At 52.6% G+C, this 11,761-nt stretch overlaps 1 protein-coding gene and 1 pseudogene across 2 annotated transcripts; both read right to left on the reverse strand.

Moving 5' to 3' along the window:
* Positions 1–584: 584 nt before the first annotated feature.
* Positions 585–1,197, reverse strand: LOC311186528 (dr1-associated corepressor-like; annotated as a pseudogene). Its single transcript has one exon. The product of its transcript is annotated as a dr1-associated corepressor-like (transcript).
* A 4,698-nt stretch (positions 1,198–5,895) lies between these two features.
* On the reverse strand, positions 5,896–11,197 carry RINL (Ras and Rab interactor like; the record flags this gene model as incomplete). Its single annotated transcript, XM_084256905.1, has 11 exons — positions 5,896–5,952; positions 6,034–6,197; positions 6,318–6,449; positions 6,668–6,985; positions 7,320–7,721; positions 7,807–7,959; positions 8,173–8,237; positions 8,322–8,394; positions 8,741–8,843; positions 10,785–10,944; positions 11,148–11,197. 11 exons carry the CDS (start codon positions 11,195–11,197, stop codon positions 5,896–5,898), a joined length of 1,677 nt encoding a protein of 558 aa, XP_084113031.1.
* Between the last annotated feature and the right edge of the window lie 564 nt (positions 11,198–11,761).

Below are 11,761 nucleotides of genomic sequence, written 5' to 3' on the forward strand. Positions count from 1 at the left end.
CCCTCTTTTGGCAATTTTAAAAATATTTTTTGCATAGAAGAACTGGGGTGTAGGCCAGAGGTGCGGGGGTGAGAAGATTCACCAGACAAGAGGGGAGCAGAACAGGATCTACTGAAATACACTGCTGAGGGGAGCAGCGAGCGAGGCAGGAGAGGTCTGCTGCGCCATGTGGGTCAGCTCCCTGGCAGGGGATCGAACTCAGGCCACTGTGGTGATAGCATTGAGACTTAACCCCGAGGCCACCAGGGAGGCCATGTGGGTCACCTCTCTGGCTGGCTGGGGAATCGAACTTGTGCTGTAGTGGCTGTCAGTAGCTTGATTGTGCTGTCTAACCCCTGCGCCACCAGGGAGGCCCCCTGTTCATTTTTTAATTGGAGCTTTTGTTCCTGACATTTAGGAATTCTCTGTATCTTCTGGATATTAACCCGTTAGGATTTGCAAAGAATGCTTTTTTCACTCTGCTGATTGTTTTTTTTTCCCTTTATGAATTTTTTAAATAAATTTAAGAACAAGTCTACCTTCTCTCCTTTCCCAGAGCAACTAAAACCAACTAAAAGGGGGTGTGGCCTGGGGGGCAGAGGGCGCTAGGAGTCACAGTCCTCGTCATCCTGTGCATCTGGGGCTGAGGGACCCGGGGGTGGTGGGGGCAGAGGCAGAGTCGAGGTGAAAGTCATGAAGGGTGTCAGGGGGCTCGGCAAGGGGGCAGAGGGGTGGCTGGCCTGGTGTGGGGCGTGTGGTGGCTCCTCTTCTCCATTGGTGTCCGTGTCCTCAGACTCATCCTCCCTCTCTGAGTCCATCCCAGACAGCTTCTTGTCCTTGCCTGTGCTTCCCATGCTGCCATCCTTGCGGGCGCTGCCGCCTGGCTTCCTGCCCCTGCGGTTCCCCTTGTCCCTGTCTATGTAGTTGTCTTCCCCGCCCCCCTGCATGCCAGGCACTGAGGCTACCAGATCCTTCAAGAAGTCAAATTGTCATTCCAACTCAATGCCCTGCTTCAGGGGGGGATGTGGTTGTGGTCTTGGCGTGTCAGGACTGCGTCACCCGGCAAGCCTTCAAAAGTGACTCCAGAAAGAGCTCCAGCCCCCGGGAGATGATGACAGGCACGGCTGCTGCCACCTTCCCAATCTCTTCGTCCGTCAGCATGATCTTCTTGGTTTGCACCAGCAGGAACTGCACGTTGTACTTCTTCTTGCTCGGCATCTCGGGGCGCCTCGGGCCCAGCGCACTGCCTGCAGCCACCCAGTCTGGGGCCTGCATGCTGCCCACCTGCTGATTGCTTCTTTAAGGAACAGAGATTTTAATTTTTTTTAAGATTTATTTATTTATTTATACAAGCACTGGGTACAGTCAGAAGCGCAGGAGGGTGAGAGAATTCACCAGAGCCAGAGCGGGGAACAGAACAGACAGACTGACGAAATACACTGCTGAGGGGAGCAGCGGGCATGGCAGGAGAGGTCTGCACACCATGTGGGACCCTCGCCTGTGGCCAGGGATCGAACCGGCGCTGCAGAGGCTGCAGGCAGCTTCGCAGCCCAGCGCTCAAAATCTACGCCACCAGGGAAGACCCGATTTTTAATTTTTTATAATGCCCCAGTGAGAGAGCTGCTGCCCCGGACTCAGCAGCCTCCCTATGGAGCCCCCTCACTTCCTGATGCCCTGCTCCTGCCCCCTTCCCACCCAGGAGATCCTGTCCTGTGTCCACTGGAACCATCTCCATTCTTTGCTCCCCTTTGCTGACGCAAGGAAGGGTGATGAGCTACTTTCTCCTAGCACTGGGCATGATGTCCACATCAGAATTCAATTGAGGTCTCACTCATAGCAGGAATCTAGAAAACTTAAATAAGGGACCAGGAAAATGAATAACTATAAGAAAGTGAAAATCAAAATCAACAAAAAACTATGAACCAGAGACACTTTTAGGGGGGCGGGGGCGGGAGGGGAGGGATTGGGGTCAGAATGGGGGGCTGCAATTGTATGGGGAATATAACAATAAAATTTATAAAAAAAAAAAATAAAAAAGGATTAAAAATTAAAAAAAAAAAAAAAAAGAATGCTTTTTGTAATTTTAAATGACTGAAAACAAATCAAAGAAGAATGATACTCCATAACACATAAACATTAAATGAATTTCAAAATTCAAAAAAAAAAAAAAAAAAAAAAGAATTCAATTGAGAAAAGGCAGGAAAACCCTTATTATTAACCCAGTGGCTGCTGCTGATCTCGGTAAAAAGAAACTAGGTGTTGGGCCTCCCCGGTGGCACAGCGGTTGAGCACTGGGTTGCAAAGCTGCCCGCGGCCTCTGCGGAGCCGGTTCGATCCCCGGCTGCTCTCCGGCCACAGGAGGAGGGTCCCACATGGCGCGCAGACCTCTCCTGCCGCCCGCTGCTCCCCTCAGCAGTGTACTTCGGTCCTTCTGCCTGCTCTGCTCCCCGCTCTGGCTCTGGTGAATTCTCTCACCCTCCCGCGCTTCTGACTGTACCCAGTGCATGTATAAACAAAAAAACAAACAAACAAATAAATAAATAAAAACATGCCTTTAAAAAAAAAAAAAAAGAAAAGAAACTAGGTGTTTAAGAAGAAATTTGCCTGCAGAGCCTCCCTGGTGGCGCAAGGCATTAAGCACAGCACTGTGAAGCTATCCGCAGCCTCTGCAGCATGAGTATGATCCCCGGCCAGGGAGCTACCCACATGGCACAGCAAACCTCTCCTGTCTCGCCCGCTGCTCCCCTCAGCAGTGTATTGCAGTTAGTCGGTCTGTTCTGTTCCCCATTCTGTCTCTGGTGAATCCTCTCACCCTCGCACCTCTGGCCTGTACCCCAGCACTTGTAGGCATAAATGAATAAATCTTAAAAAAAAAAAAAAAAGAAATTTGCTGGCAATGGTGCTGTCATTGAGCACCCAGAATATGGAGCAGTAATTCAGCTACGGGGGGACCAGGGTGAGATCATAGGCCAGTTTCTTATAAAGACCAGACCAAGGACTTCCAGGTTCATGGTCATAAGTGCGTTGGCTCATTGATGCTTAAGTGAGAATTTCCTTGCAATGAGTAGAATTTCCTGTTTGTCCCTTGTCACAAATTTAACCACCTCACACCTTGTCTAAAGTCACAATTTGGGGTCTGGGGCTACTGTAACTCCTTCAGGCCATCAAGTGGAAAGAGTCAAAAGAAAAATAAAACACTCTTGTACTTCAAAGGTCACAATCAATAGAGTGAAAGGCAACCCACAGAAGAAAGATCAGCCGTGTGTCACTTCACAATGGGCAGTTCTGAGAAATGCATTGTTAAGTGATTTCCTTTTGGTGAATGTCTTAGAGTGTATGTTTTTCTCTAAATAGTACTTCTCCATTTCACTGGTGGAGCAATCCAAGAGGGCATCTTGGAAGAGGCGCTGGGTCACGCATGACTTTGTGTCCTGTACACTGGCAGTGTGTCCTACAATGTCCCTTGGCAATAGGAATTTGGAGACCACCTTAATGCGTGGTTCTTTGTTACCTGATTATTATTATGCAAACTATATATCTGATAAGGAGTTATAATCTGGAATATAAAGAACTACCGCTCAAGAATATCAACTAAATAACCCAATTTTGAAATGGGCAAAGGGCTTCACTAGACATTTCTCCAAAGAAGGCATACAGATGACCAACAGGCACATAGAAAAGCGCCCCAATCACTGATCATCAGGAAATGCAAACCCTAACCCTGTGCGTTGCTGGTGAGAGTATAACATGGTGCAGCTGCTACAGAAAACAATTTAGAGATTCCCCCCAAAATTATTTTTTTTTATTTTTTTTATTTCTTTTTTTATTTTTTATAGAGGCATGTTATTTATTTATTTGTTTGTTTGTTTGTTTGTTTGTTTGTTTATACATGCACTGGGTACAGTCAGAAGCGCGGGAGGGTGAGAGAATTCACCAGAGCCAGAGCGCCCCCCCAAAATTAAACAGAATGAACATATGGCCCAGCAATCCCACTTCTCTAGTTCCAGAAGTAATGAAACCATGATCTCAAAAAGATATTCACACACCCGTGTTCATGGCAACATTATTCACAGCAGCCGAAATGTGGAAGCCACCCAAATACGTATAGGTGAATGACAGGACAGACACAGCGTGGTCAGTGTACACAATGGAAAGCTGGTCTGTCAGGAGAAAGGAGGAAATTCTGTCACCTCCTACAACATGGATGGACCCCGAGAACATTAGCCTGAGTAGAAGAAGTCAGTTTGCGGGCCTCCCTGGTGGCGCAAGGGGTTAAGCACCTCACTGTGAAGCTATCCTCAGCCTCTGCAGCACAAGTTCGATCCCCAACCCGCCAGGGAGCTACCCACATGGTGCAGCAGACCTCTCCTATCTCACCCGCTGCTCACCTCAGCAGTGTATTTCAGTCTGCCTGCCTGTTCTGTTCCCCACTCTCTGGTGAATCCTCTCACACACATCCCCCTACCTCTGGCCTGCACCCTAGTTCTTGTATGCATGAATAAATAAATCTTAAAAAAAAAAAAAAAAAGAAGTCACTTTGCAAAGAGACAAATACTGTTTGGTTCCACGCATGAGATACCTGGAGTAGTCAGAATCATGGAAACAGGTTGCTAGGGCCTATTGGAGAAGGGGATATGGGAGTCGTGTTCATTGAGTGTAGGGTTTCAGTTTTACAAGATGAGACATTAACACCATAAATAAGTGCAATCATGAGTCACTTCTCTAAAGGGATGTTCTGAGAAGTGCGTGATCAGGCACTGTTGTCGCTGTGCAAAGTCATATAGCGTGTGATTATGCAATCCTAGCTGGTGCAGCCTATGAGGACAGCTGTCATATACGGGATCCATTGCTGGCTGAGACATAACTACGTTTTGGTCATTGTATAGTATGTTAGGAAGTGATAACATCTATGGGAAAATATCAAGATCACGGGAGTGTGTTAGCTTCCTGTTGCTAATGTAACAAATCACAACATGCATGTTTTTAAATAGCCCGCAAATTTATTATCTCGCAGTTTTGAGTGTCAGAAGTCCAAAATAGGTTTCAGGGGCCTAAAATCAAAGACTGAGTTCCTTCTGGAGCTCCCAGGGGAAAAGTACATTCCTATGTACTTCAGCTTCTAGAAAGTGCCTGAATTCTTTGGCTCCCGGCCATGTCACTCCTGCCTCTGCTGACGTCACCTTGCTACATCTCCTTCTGATTCTGCCCTCCTGCCCTCTTATGAGGGCGATGTGTTTTATGTTCAGCCCATCGGTATCCAGGAAAATCTGAGCTCTAAAGTCCCCTTTACCGTGTAAGGTAACACATCGACAGATTCTGGGGAGTAGGAGGTAGATATCTTTCAAGAGACATTATTCTACCTTCAACAGAGAAGGAGAAGGGAGAGGAGTTGCAGTTTTAGGAGACTCTGGGAGAGAGGCTCACTGAGATGGTCTGCTGAAGGGAAGGAAGGGGCAGCGTGGATATTAGGGAAGGGCATTTTAGGAAGCTGGAACAGCCTTTGCAAAGGCCCAGATGTGGGTGCACTTCCTTTTTCCCCAGCGCCCTCTTTCCTTGCTGTCTCTAAACCACAGGGCTTAGAAGTTGGTGCTCGTGGGCCTCCCTGGTGGCACAGGTGGTTGAGCGCAGCGCTGTGAAGCTGTCCGTAGCCTCTGTAGTGCCAGTTCGATCCCTGCCGGCCTTGGAGCAACCCACATGGCGCGCAGACCTCTCCTGTTGCACCTGCTGCTCCCCTCAGCAGTGTATTTCAGTCTGCCTGTTCTGCTCCCTGCTCTGTCTCTGGCGATTCCTCTCACCCTCCCGCGCATCTGGCCTGTTCCCTGACTCTTGTATAAATAAAAAATAAATCTTTAAAAAAAAACAGTTGGTGCTCAAAGATCTTGCTTGAGGATCAGAGGGTCTGAGACCCCTGAATCTTCATTGGTCTCTGGGCACAGTCTCTACTACCCATGGTTCCTCAAAGGGCAGGTCATCCTACGGGAGAGGCAGAAGCCCAGGTCAGAGAGGCAACAGGTCCAGCCCTCCCCTCCACCTGCCCTCGAGCTGGGTGGTCACCTTGGCTTCAGCGTGGCCCTGTCCGTGCAGCGTGCGCCTGCGGTGCCACTGGCGCAGAGAGGCACGGGCTTCATTGCTGAGCCCCTGAGGCGCACGGTCTGTGTCCTCCTGGTAGTGGGCAATATGGTGCAGCGCCCCAAACCACGTGGTCAGGTAGTATCCAGCTAGGGACAGGTAGAGGGTGGTCAGCCTAGCTCTACGTTGTCTTGGTGAGGTGGTTTGGGGAGCGGGTCACCCTTAGGCACTCCCTATTGGGTCCAGGCATTCTGGGGATCTGGGCTCACCCTCTCCCATGAGCTCCTCAGGGTCCAACAGTTCCATGAGAAACTCCACGTCCAGCTGAGTCTCCCCAATATCCGGACTCCAGATCAGTTCCTCAGTCAGTGCCGGCAAGAAGGCATCAGCCCCCAGGGGCTCTGGGGGAGCCCAAGTACAGACTCTGAGGTGGAGGGGGTCGTGCAGACACCTTCCATCCGACCCCCACTAGTTGGTTACGAAAACTCCTCTTACCAGATCCCCAGGCCCGCGTGGAGGCCTCCCTTTACCGCATGCTACCGTGTCCCCTCGTGTGCACGGTCACCCAACTCCGGCTACCTTCAGGGCACTCCACATCTGGTAGATGCAGGCCCCTTACCTTGGTGGTCGCCGGGAGCCAGGCCCTCGTAGATGTCTCTGCACACAGCCAGCAGTAGCGCCACCTTGCGGCGTGGGGCGCAGGCAGCGTGGAGTTGCTCCAGGCGCGCGTGGATGCGGTTCCGCAGGGTGGAGGCGGGGCCCTGCCCTTCAGGCCCCGCCCCCTGAGCACCAGGAGGCCCCGCCCCGGCCCTCAGAGCTATTTGTCGCCTGCGCAGTCGTCGCAGCTCCGGGGCGCGGAATGTGCGGAGTCGCATCCACAGGACAGGCTTTAGAGGTGCCAACACCGCCCGGCACAGGGCTGCCTCCACCGCGGGGCCTGCGGGGGTGAGGTGGGTGAGGGAAGGGCGGCAGGTGGGCCCAGGTGGACCCACGCCCGCCCAGGGCCTTGACAGGTGTGGACATGAGTGCGGCAGGTGTGGACATAAGTGCGCATGCGTGGTGGGGAAGGGGTGCTGTCTGTGGCAAGTGTGAGACGGAGCAGTGGCGAACAGAGTAGTGACTGTATGGAGGGTCTGGAGTCGAGAAGGAAACAGGAGAGGTGGAGAGAAAGAAGCCAGAGGCAGACATAGAGGTAGGGCCAAGAGAAGGCCAGTAGGAATCCCTGGGGGTCCTGGGAGTGACCCTAAATTCCGTCCCAGTCCTCTCATTACCAAAATCCTCATCCTTTTGGGGGACGCCAATCCCCCTGCTCTCGAAGACAGCCCTGGCCTCTGGGTCCTTTTCTAAGTGGTCCTGGAGGTCAGTAAGGAGGTGGCGCATATCCTGAAGCAGCTCTGTGGCTGGGTCCCCGGGCCTGTGCGGGCCAGCCTCCGAGGTCAGGCGTGCCCGAAAGCCCCGGAACTGCCTGGCCACGTAGCTGCTCCGTGCCCTGACCAGGGCCCGCACGTGGCGGGTGAGCACGTCCTCGGAGCCTTTCTCTTCATCCTTATAGATGTCAAGCTCCTTCTCCTCCTGCTCTGCCAGGCTGGCCAGAGCTGGCCCAGGAGGGTGTTCTTCCGGGCTGAGAGGGCCTTCCACCCAGGACACCCGGTGAGGGGTGGGGTTCCTGGGGGCTGAATGTGAGGACAGGATGAGGTTCCCCTGATCGGCAGCAGCAGCTCCCTCATCCCTGGGAGCCCAGATGCCCGCCCAGCTGACCTGGACTGGGTTTCTTGGTGGTCTCTGGAGAGGGGGCCTCTGGGGGTATCTGCTGCATTTCCCACCGTCCATGGGTATCCAGGTAGAGCTTGTTCACCATGGACAGCACCCTTTCTGAGCTGCTGGGTCGGTCGCCGTCAGTCTGCAGAGAGTCTGGGGGCCGGCAGAAATGAAATGTCCCCGATGTCCGAGGGGCCAGCCCTGGTTCCTTCAGGGTACCTGGAACCCTCATGACCAGTTGCACTAGCAGAGGAGCTGTGGTTTGGCCCACAGCCCCCATGGTCCCTCAAACCTAGTAGTCCCGGCCTCCAGATGCCATCCAGGCTGGATTTTGGCTTCTCTCTTCCTGAGAGAAGCAAGCCTCACCTGTGGTTTGGTCTCCAGGCCCTAGACTGGAAGGGGGTAGGAGCAGCGTTCTAGGCAAAATATCCCTGAGGAAAGATAAGGAGTAGTTGAAATGTTGGTGGGTCTTAGGCATGTTTCCCCTCTTAACCCTTTTGATGTGTGAAAGGTACCTGCTGGCTGATAGGAAGGCCAGGAGATGGGGCAGGTCTGGCATGCAGAGGTTGGAGGATTCCAGAGTCACACCTGGAAAGGGATCAAGAAGGGACAAGGAAGATTTGAGGGGTGACAACCTCCCCTTCCCTGGGGTTCTCCCAGCTCTCTTTATCTGAGGGTGTTGCACCCTTCGATAGACTTGGGCATAACACCCAATCGATGTTTGAAAATACCACTAGGCTGCTGTGGCAGAATGGATTGCAGGAAAGAGAGGGTGGGAATAGAGACTAGCGAGGTCTGGCCAAGAGATGATGATGTCATAGACGAGGCTGCTGGAGGTGGAGAGGACTGGGGAGATTTGGGAGCTGTTTTAGAAGGTGACCTCTCTTGGTGGTGAATGTACTGCGGACTGGAAACTCAGGAATAGACTCCTCACCTCCGGGAAGCTTCTGGATCTGGTAGGTGTTGATTTTCCTTGGTGAATATCCTGTTTTCAATACCAGAACTTGGTTGGGGTTGTGTCCTATGACCAGGAAACTCTGGGGGTAGAGAGGGGGATTGGAGACAAAGGTCAGCTTGAAGAGGATGTGTGGACCTCTCTGTGACTCTGAATTGCCTAACATCCATTTCCCTAATGTTTGGTTCCACACCCCAGATTTCCTCTTTTTTTTTTTTTTATACTTTATGCCTTCTTTTTTTTTTTAAGATTTATTTATTTATACAAGCGCTGGGGTACAGGCCAGTGGCGTGGGAGGGTGAGAGAATTCACCAGAGACAGAGCAGAGAGCAGAAAAGGCAGAAGGACCTGATGAGGGGAGCAGCGGGCAAGACAGGAGAGGTCTGCTGCGCCATGTGGGTATCTCCCTGGCCGGCCAGGTGTCGAACCCACGCTGCAGAGGCTGCGGACAGCTTCACAGAGCTGCACTCAACCTGCTGCACCACCGGGGAGGCCCACCTTTTTTTTTTTTTTAAAGATTTATTTATTCATGCATACAAGAACCAGGGTACAGGCCAGAAATGCTGGGGGTGAGAGGATGCACCAGAGACAGAGTGGGGAACAGAATTGGCAGACTGACTGAAATACACTGCTGAGGGGACCAGCGGGTGAGACAGGAGAGGTCTGCTGCGCCATGTGGGTATCTCGCTGACCGTCCAGGATGGAACTCATGCTGCAGAGGCTGCCGACAGCTTCACAGCGCTGCGCTCAACTGCCTGCGCCACCAGGGGAGACCCCCAAATTTCCTTTTGAGAAACCCACTCCCTATTTCCAGTCCCTGCCAATGCGACTACCACCTGTTAGCCCCAGCCAGGGGTGGGTGCAAGACCCAGCCTAGCCAATGGGATGACAGTACTCCCTGACCACTGTGATTGGCTGAGAGATGGGCATGCAGACCAAGCTCAGCCAATGAAAATCTTCCATAAGATTTTCGCTGGAGCTCTTTGGAAAGAGGTCTCTTTTTACAACAGGGTTGCTAACCTGGTAAACGCGGTGCTGCAGGACAGCCATCTCTGCCATCACACGGAGAAATCCCCCCGCCCTGCCAGGAGGCAGCTGTTACCGTATCCAAATCTAGCCTTTATTTCTTTTTTTTTTTTTAAAGATTTATTTATTTATTTATACTAGCACTGGGTACAGTCAGAAGCGCGGGAGGGTGAGAGGATTCACCAGAGCCAGAGCGGGGAACAGAACAGGCAGAAGGACCGAAGTACACTGCTGAGGGGAGCAGCGGGCGGCAGGAGAGGTCTGCGCGCCATGTGGGACCCTTGCCCAGTGGCCGGGAATTGAACCGGCGCTGCAGAGGCTGCGGGCAGCTTCGCAACCCAGCGCTCAACCGCTGCGCCACCGGGGAGGCCCTAGCTTTTATTTCTTTCAGACCCCAGCCGGACAGTGGGTACTGCTTGACACAGGGATGAGTTCTTGCCTGTGGCTGTATAGCTCCCAGGTGAGCTTTAAAAAAATATTGCTACCCCATCTTATATTTTGAATCAAATGCGAAGGCTTTTGCTTTTCCTGGTGAAAGAAACAGATGTAGCTGGTGCTGCCTTTCTTCTTCTTCCTCCCCTCTGTGCTGGCTCAGGGGCAGCCTGGAGCACGGCGAGGCAAGCCTCGGTGCATTGCACTTGCTGAACCACAGCCGCAGCCTTTCTGGCTGTGAGAGTGACCGCGCCTGTGTGCCTGAGTGGCTGTAGAACAGGAGCATGTTCCTTGCAGCCCCAAGCATTCAGAAACCCCCCACGAGAAGTGTGGGGACCGAAAGCCAAGAAATGAATGAAGAGGAATGTCTCAGTGGCCTGATGCTCAGGACCTAACATTCCTGAAACTGCTTTTTCTTTGGGGGATTCAGTCCCTGGAATTAATAAGCAGCCTTTTGGCTTGGGCTGCCTTGGGTCACGTTCGTCACTAGCAGCCAGCAGGGTCTTGACCCATCCATGGTGTCATGGGGGGGAGTCAGAGAGGGTCCCGCACTGTGAGTACTTACCCCCGGGGGCCACAGCTCCAGAACGGCTTCTGCATTCGAGGCATCAAACTCAGGGATCTGCCACACCCCTTGTGTCCTCTGCAGGCGAAGGACTGGCTCTGGGGTCCCCAGGATCCCTAAGGTAGTCTCGGCTGCTCCATTCATCTGTGATGGGACAAGCCTGGGCCGTGCAGAGGCCGGGAGACGAGGAGTCAGAGCTGGGCAGTTGGGCACTGAGGTGGGGTCAAAGATGTAGGAAGGAACAGTCCAGGGGCAAAGGGTCAGAGATGGGGTTCTGGGTCCGGTTAGGGGTGGGCATTGATGGAAAGAGCTTCTCGATCCCGGGGCAAGAGATGAGAATGACCCAGACCCAGCGGCCCTCACCTTTCCCCGTTGCTGGGACCTGCAGAAACCTTGTCATCTGGCTTGGCCATGCTCAGGATGTGGGAGGCCAGTGAGTCATGGTCTGAACACTGGTGGGGAGGAAGATAAGGTGCAAGGCTGTTCCAACGCAGGGGTAATACCAAAAATATTTACAACCCTGAGCCTCCCTGGTGGTGCAAGGGGTTAAGTCTCAGCACTATGCAGCTATCAGCAGCCACTGTGGCCTGAGTTCCATCCCTGGCCAGGGAGCTGACCCACATGGCGCAGCAGACCTCTCCTGTCTCGCCTGCTGCTCCCCTCAGCAGTGTGTTTCAGTAGATCTGCCTGTTCTGCTCCCCACTCTGTCTCTGGTGAATCCTCTCACCCATTCCCCCCCACACACCTCTGGCCCAGCTGTTGTATGCATAAATAAATAGATCTTTTTTTTTTTAAAGATTTATTTATTTATACAAGCCTGGGGTACAGGCCAGAGGTGCGGGAGGGTGAGTGAATTCACCAGAGACAGAGTGGGGAGCAGAACAGGCAGAAGGACCGAAATACACAGCTGAGGGGAGCAGCAGACGAGACAGGAGAGGTCTGCCTTACCATGTGGGGATCTTGCTGGCCGGCCGGGA

This window comes from Talpa europaea, assembly GCF_964194135.1.
Source record: "Talpa europaea genome assembly, chromosome: 16".
NCBI classification, from domain to species: domain Eukaryota; kingdom Metazoa; phylum Chordata; class Mammalia; order Eulipotyphla; family Talpidae; genus Talpa; species Talpa europaea.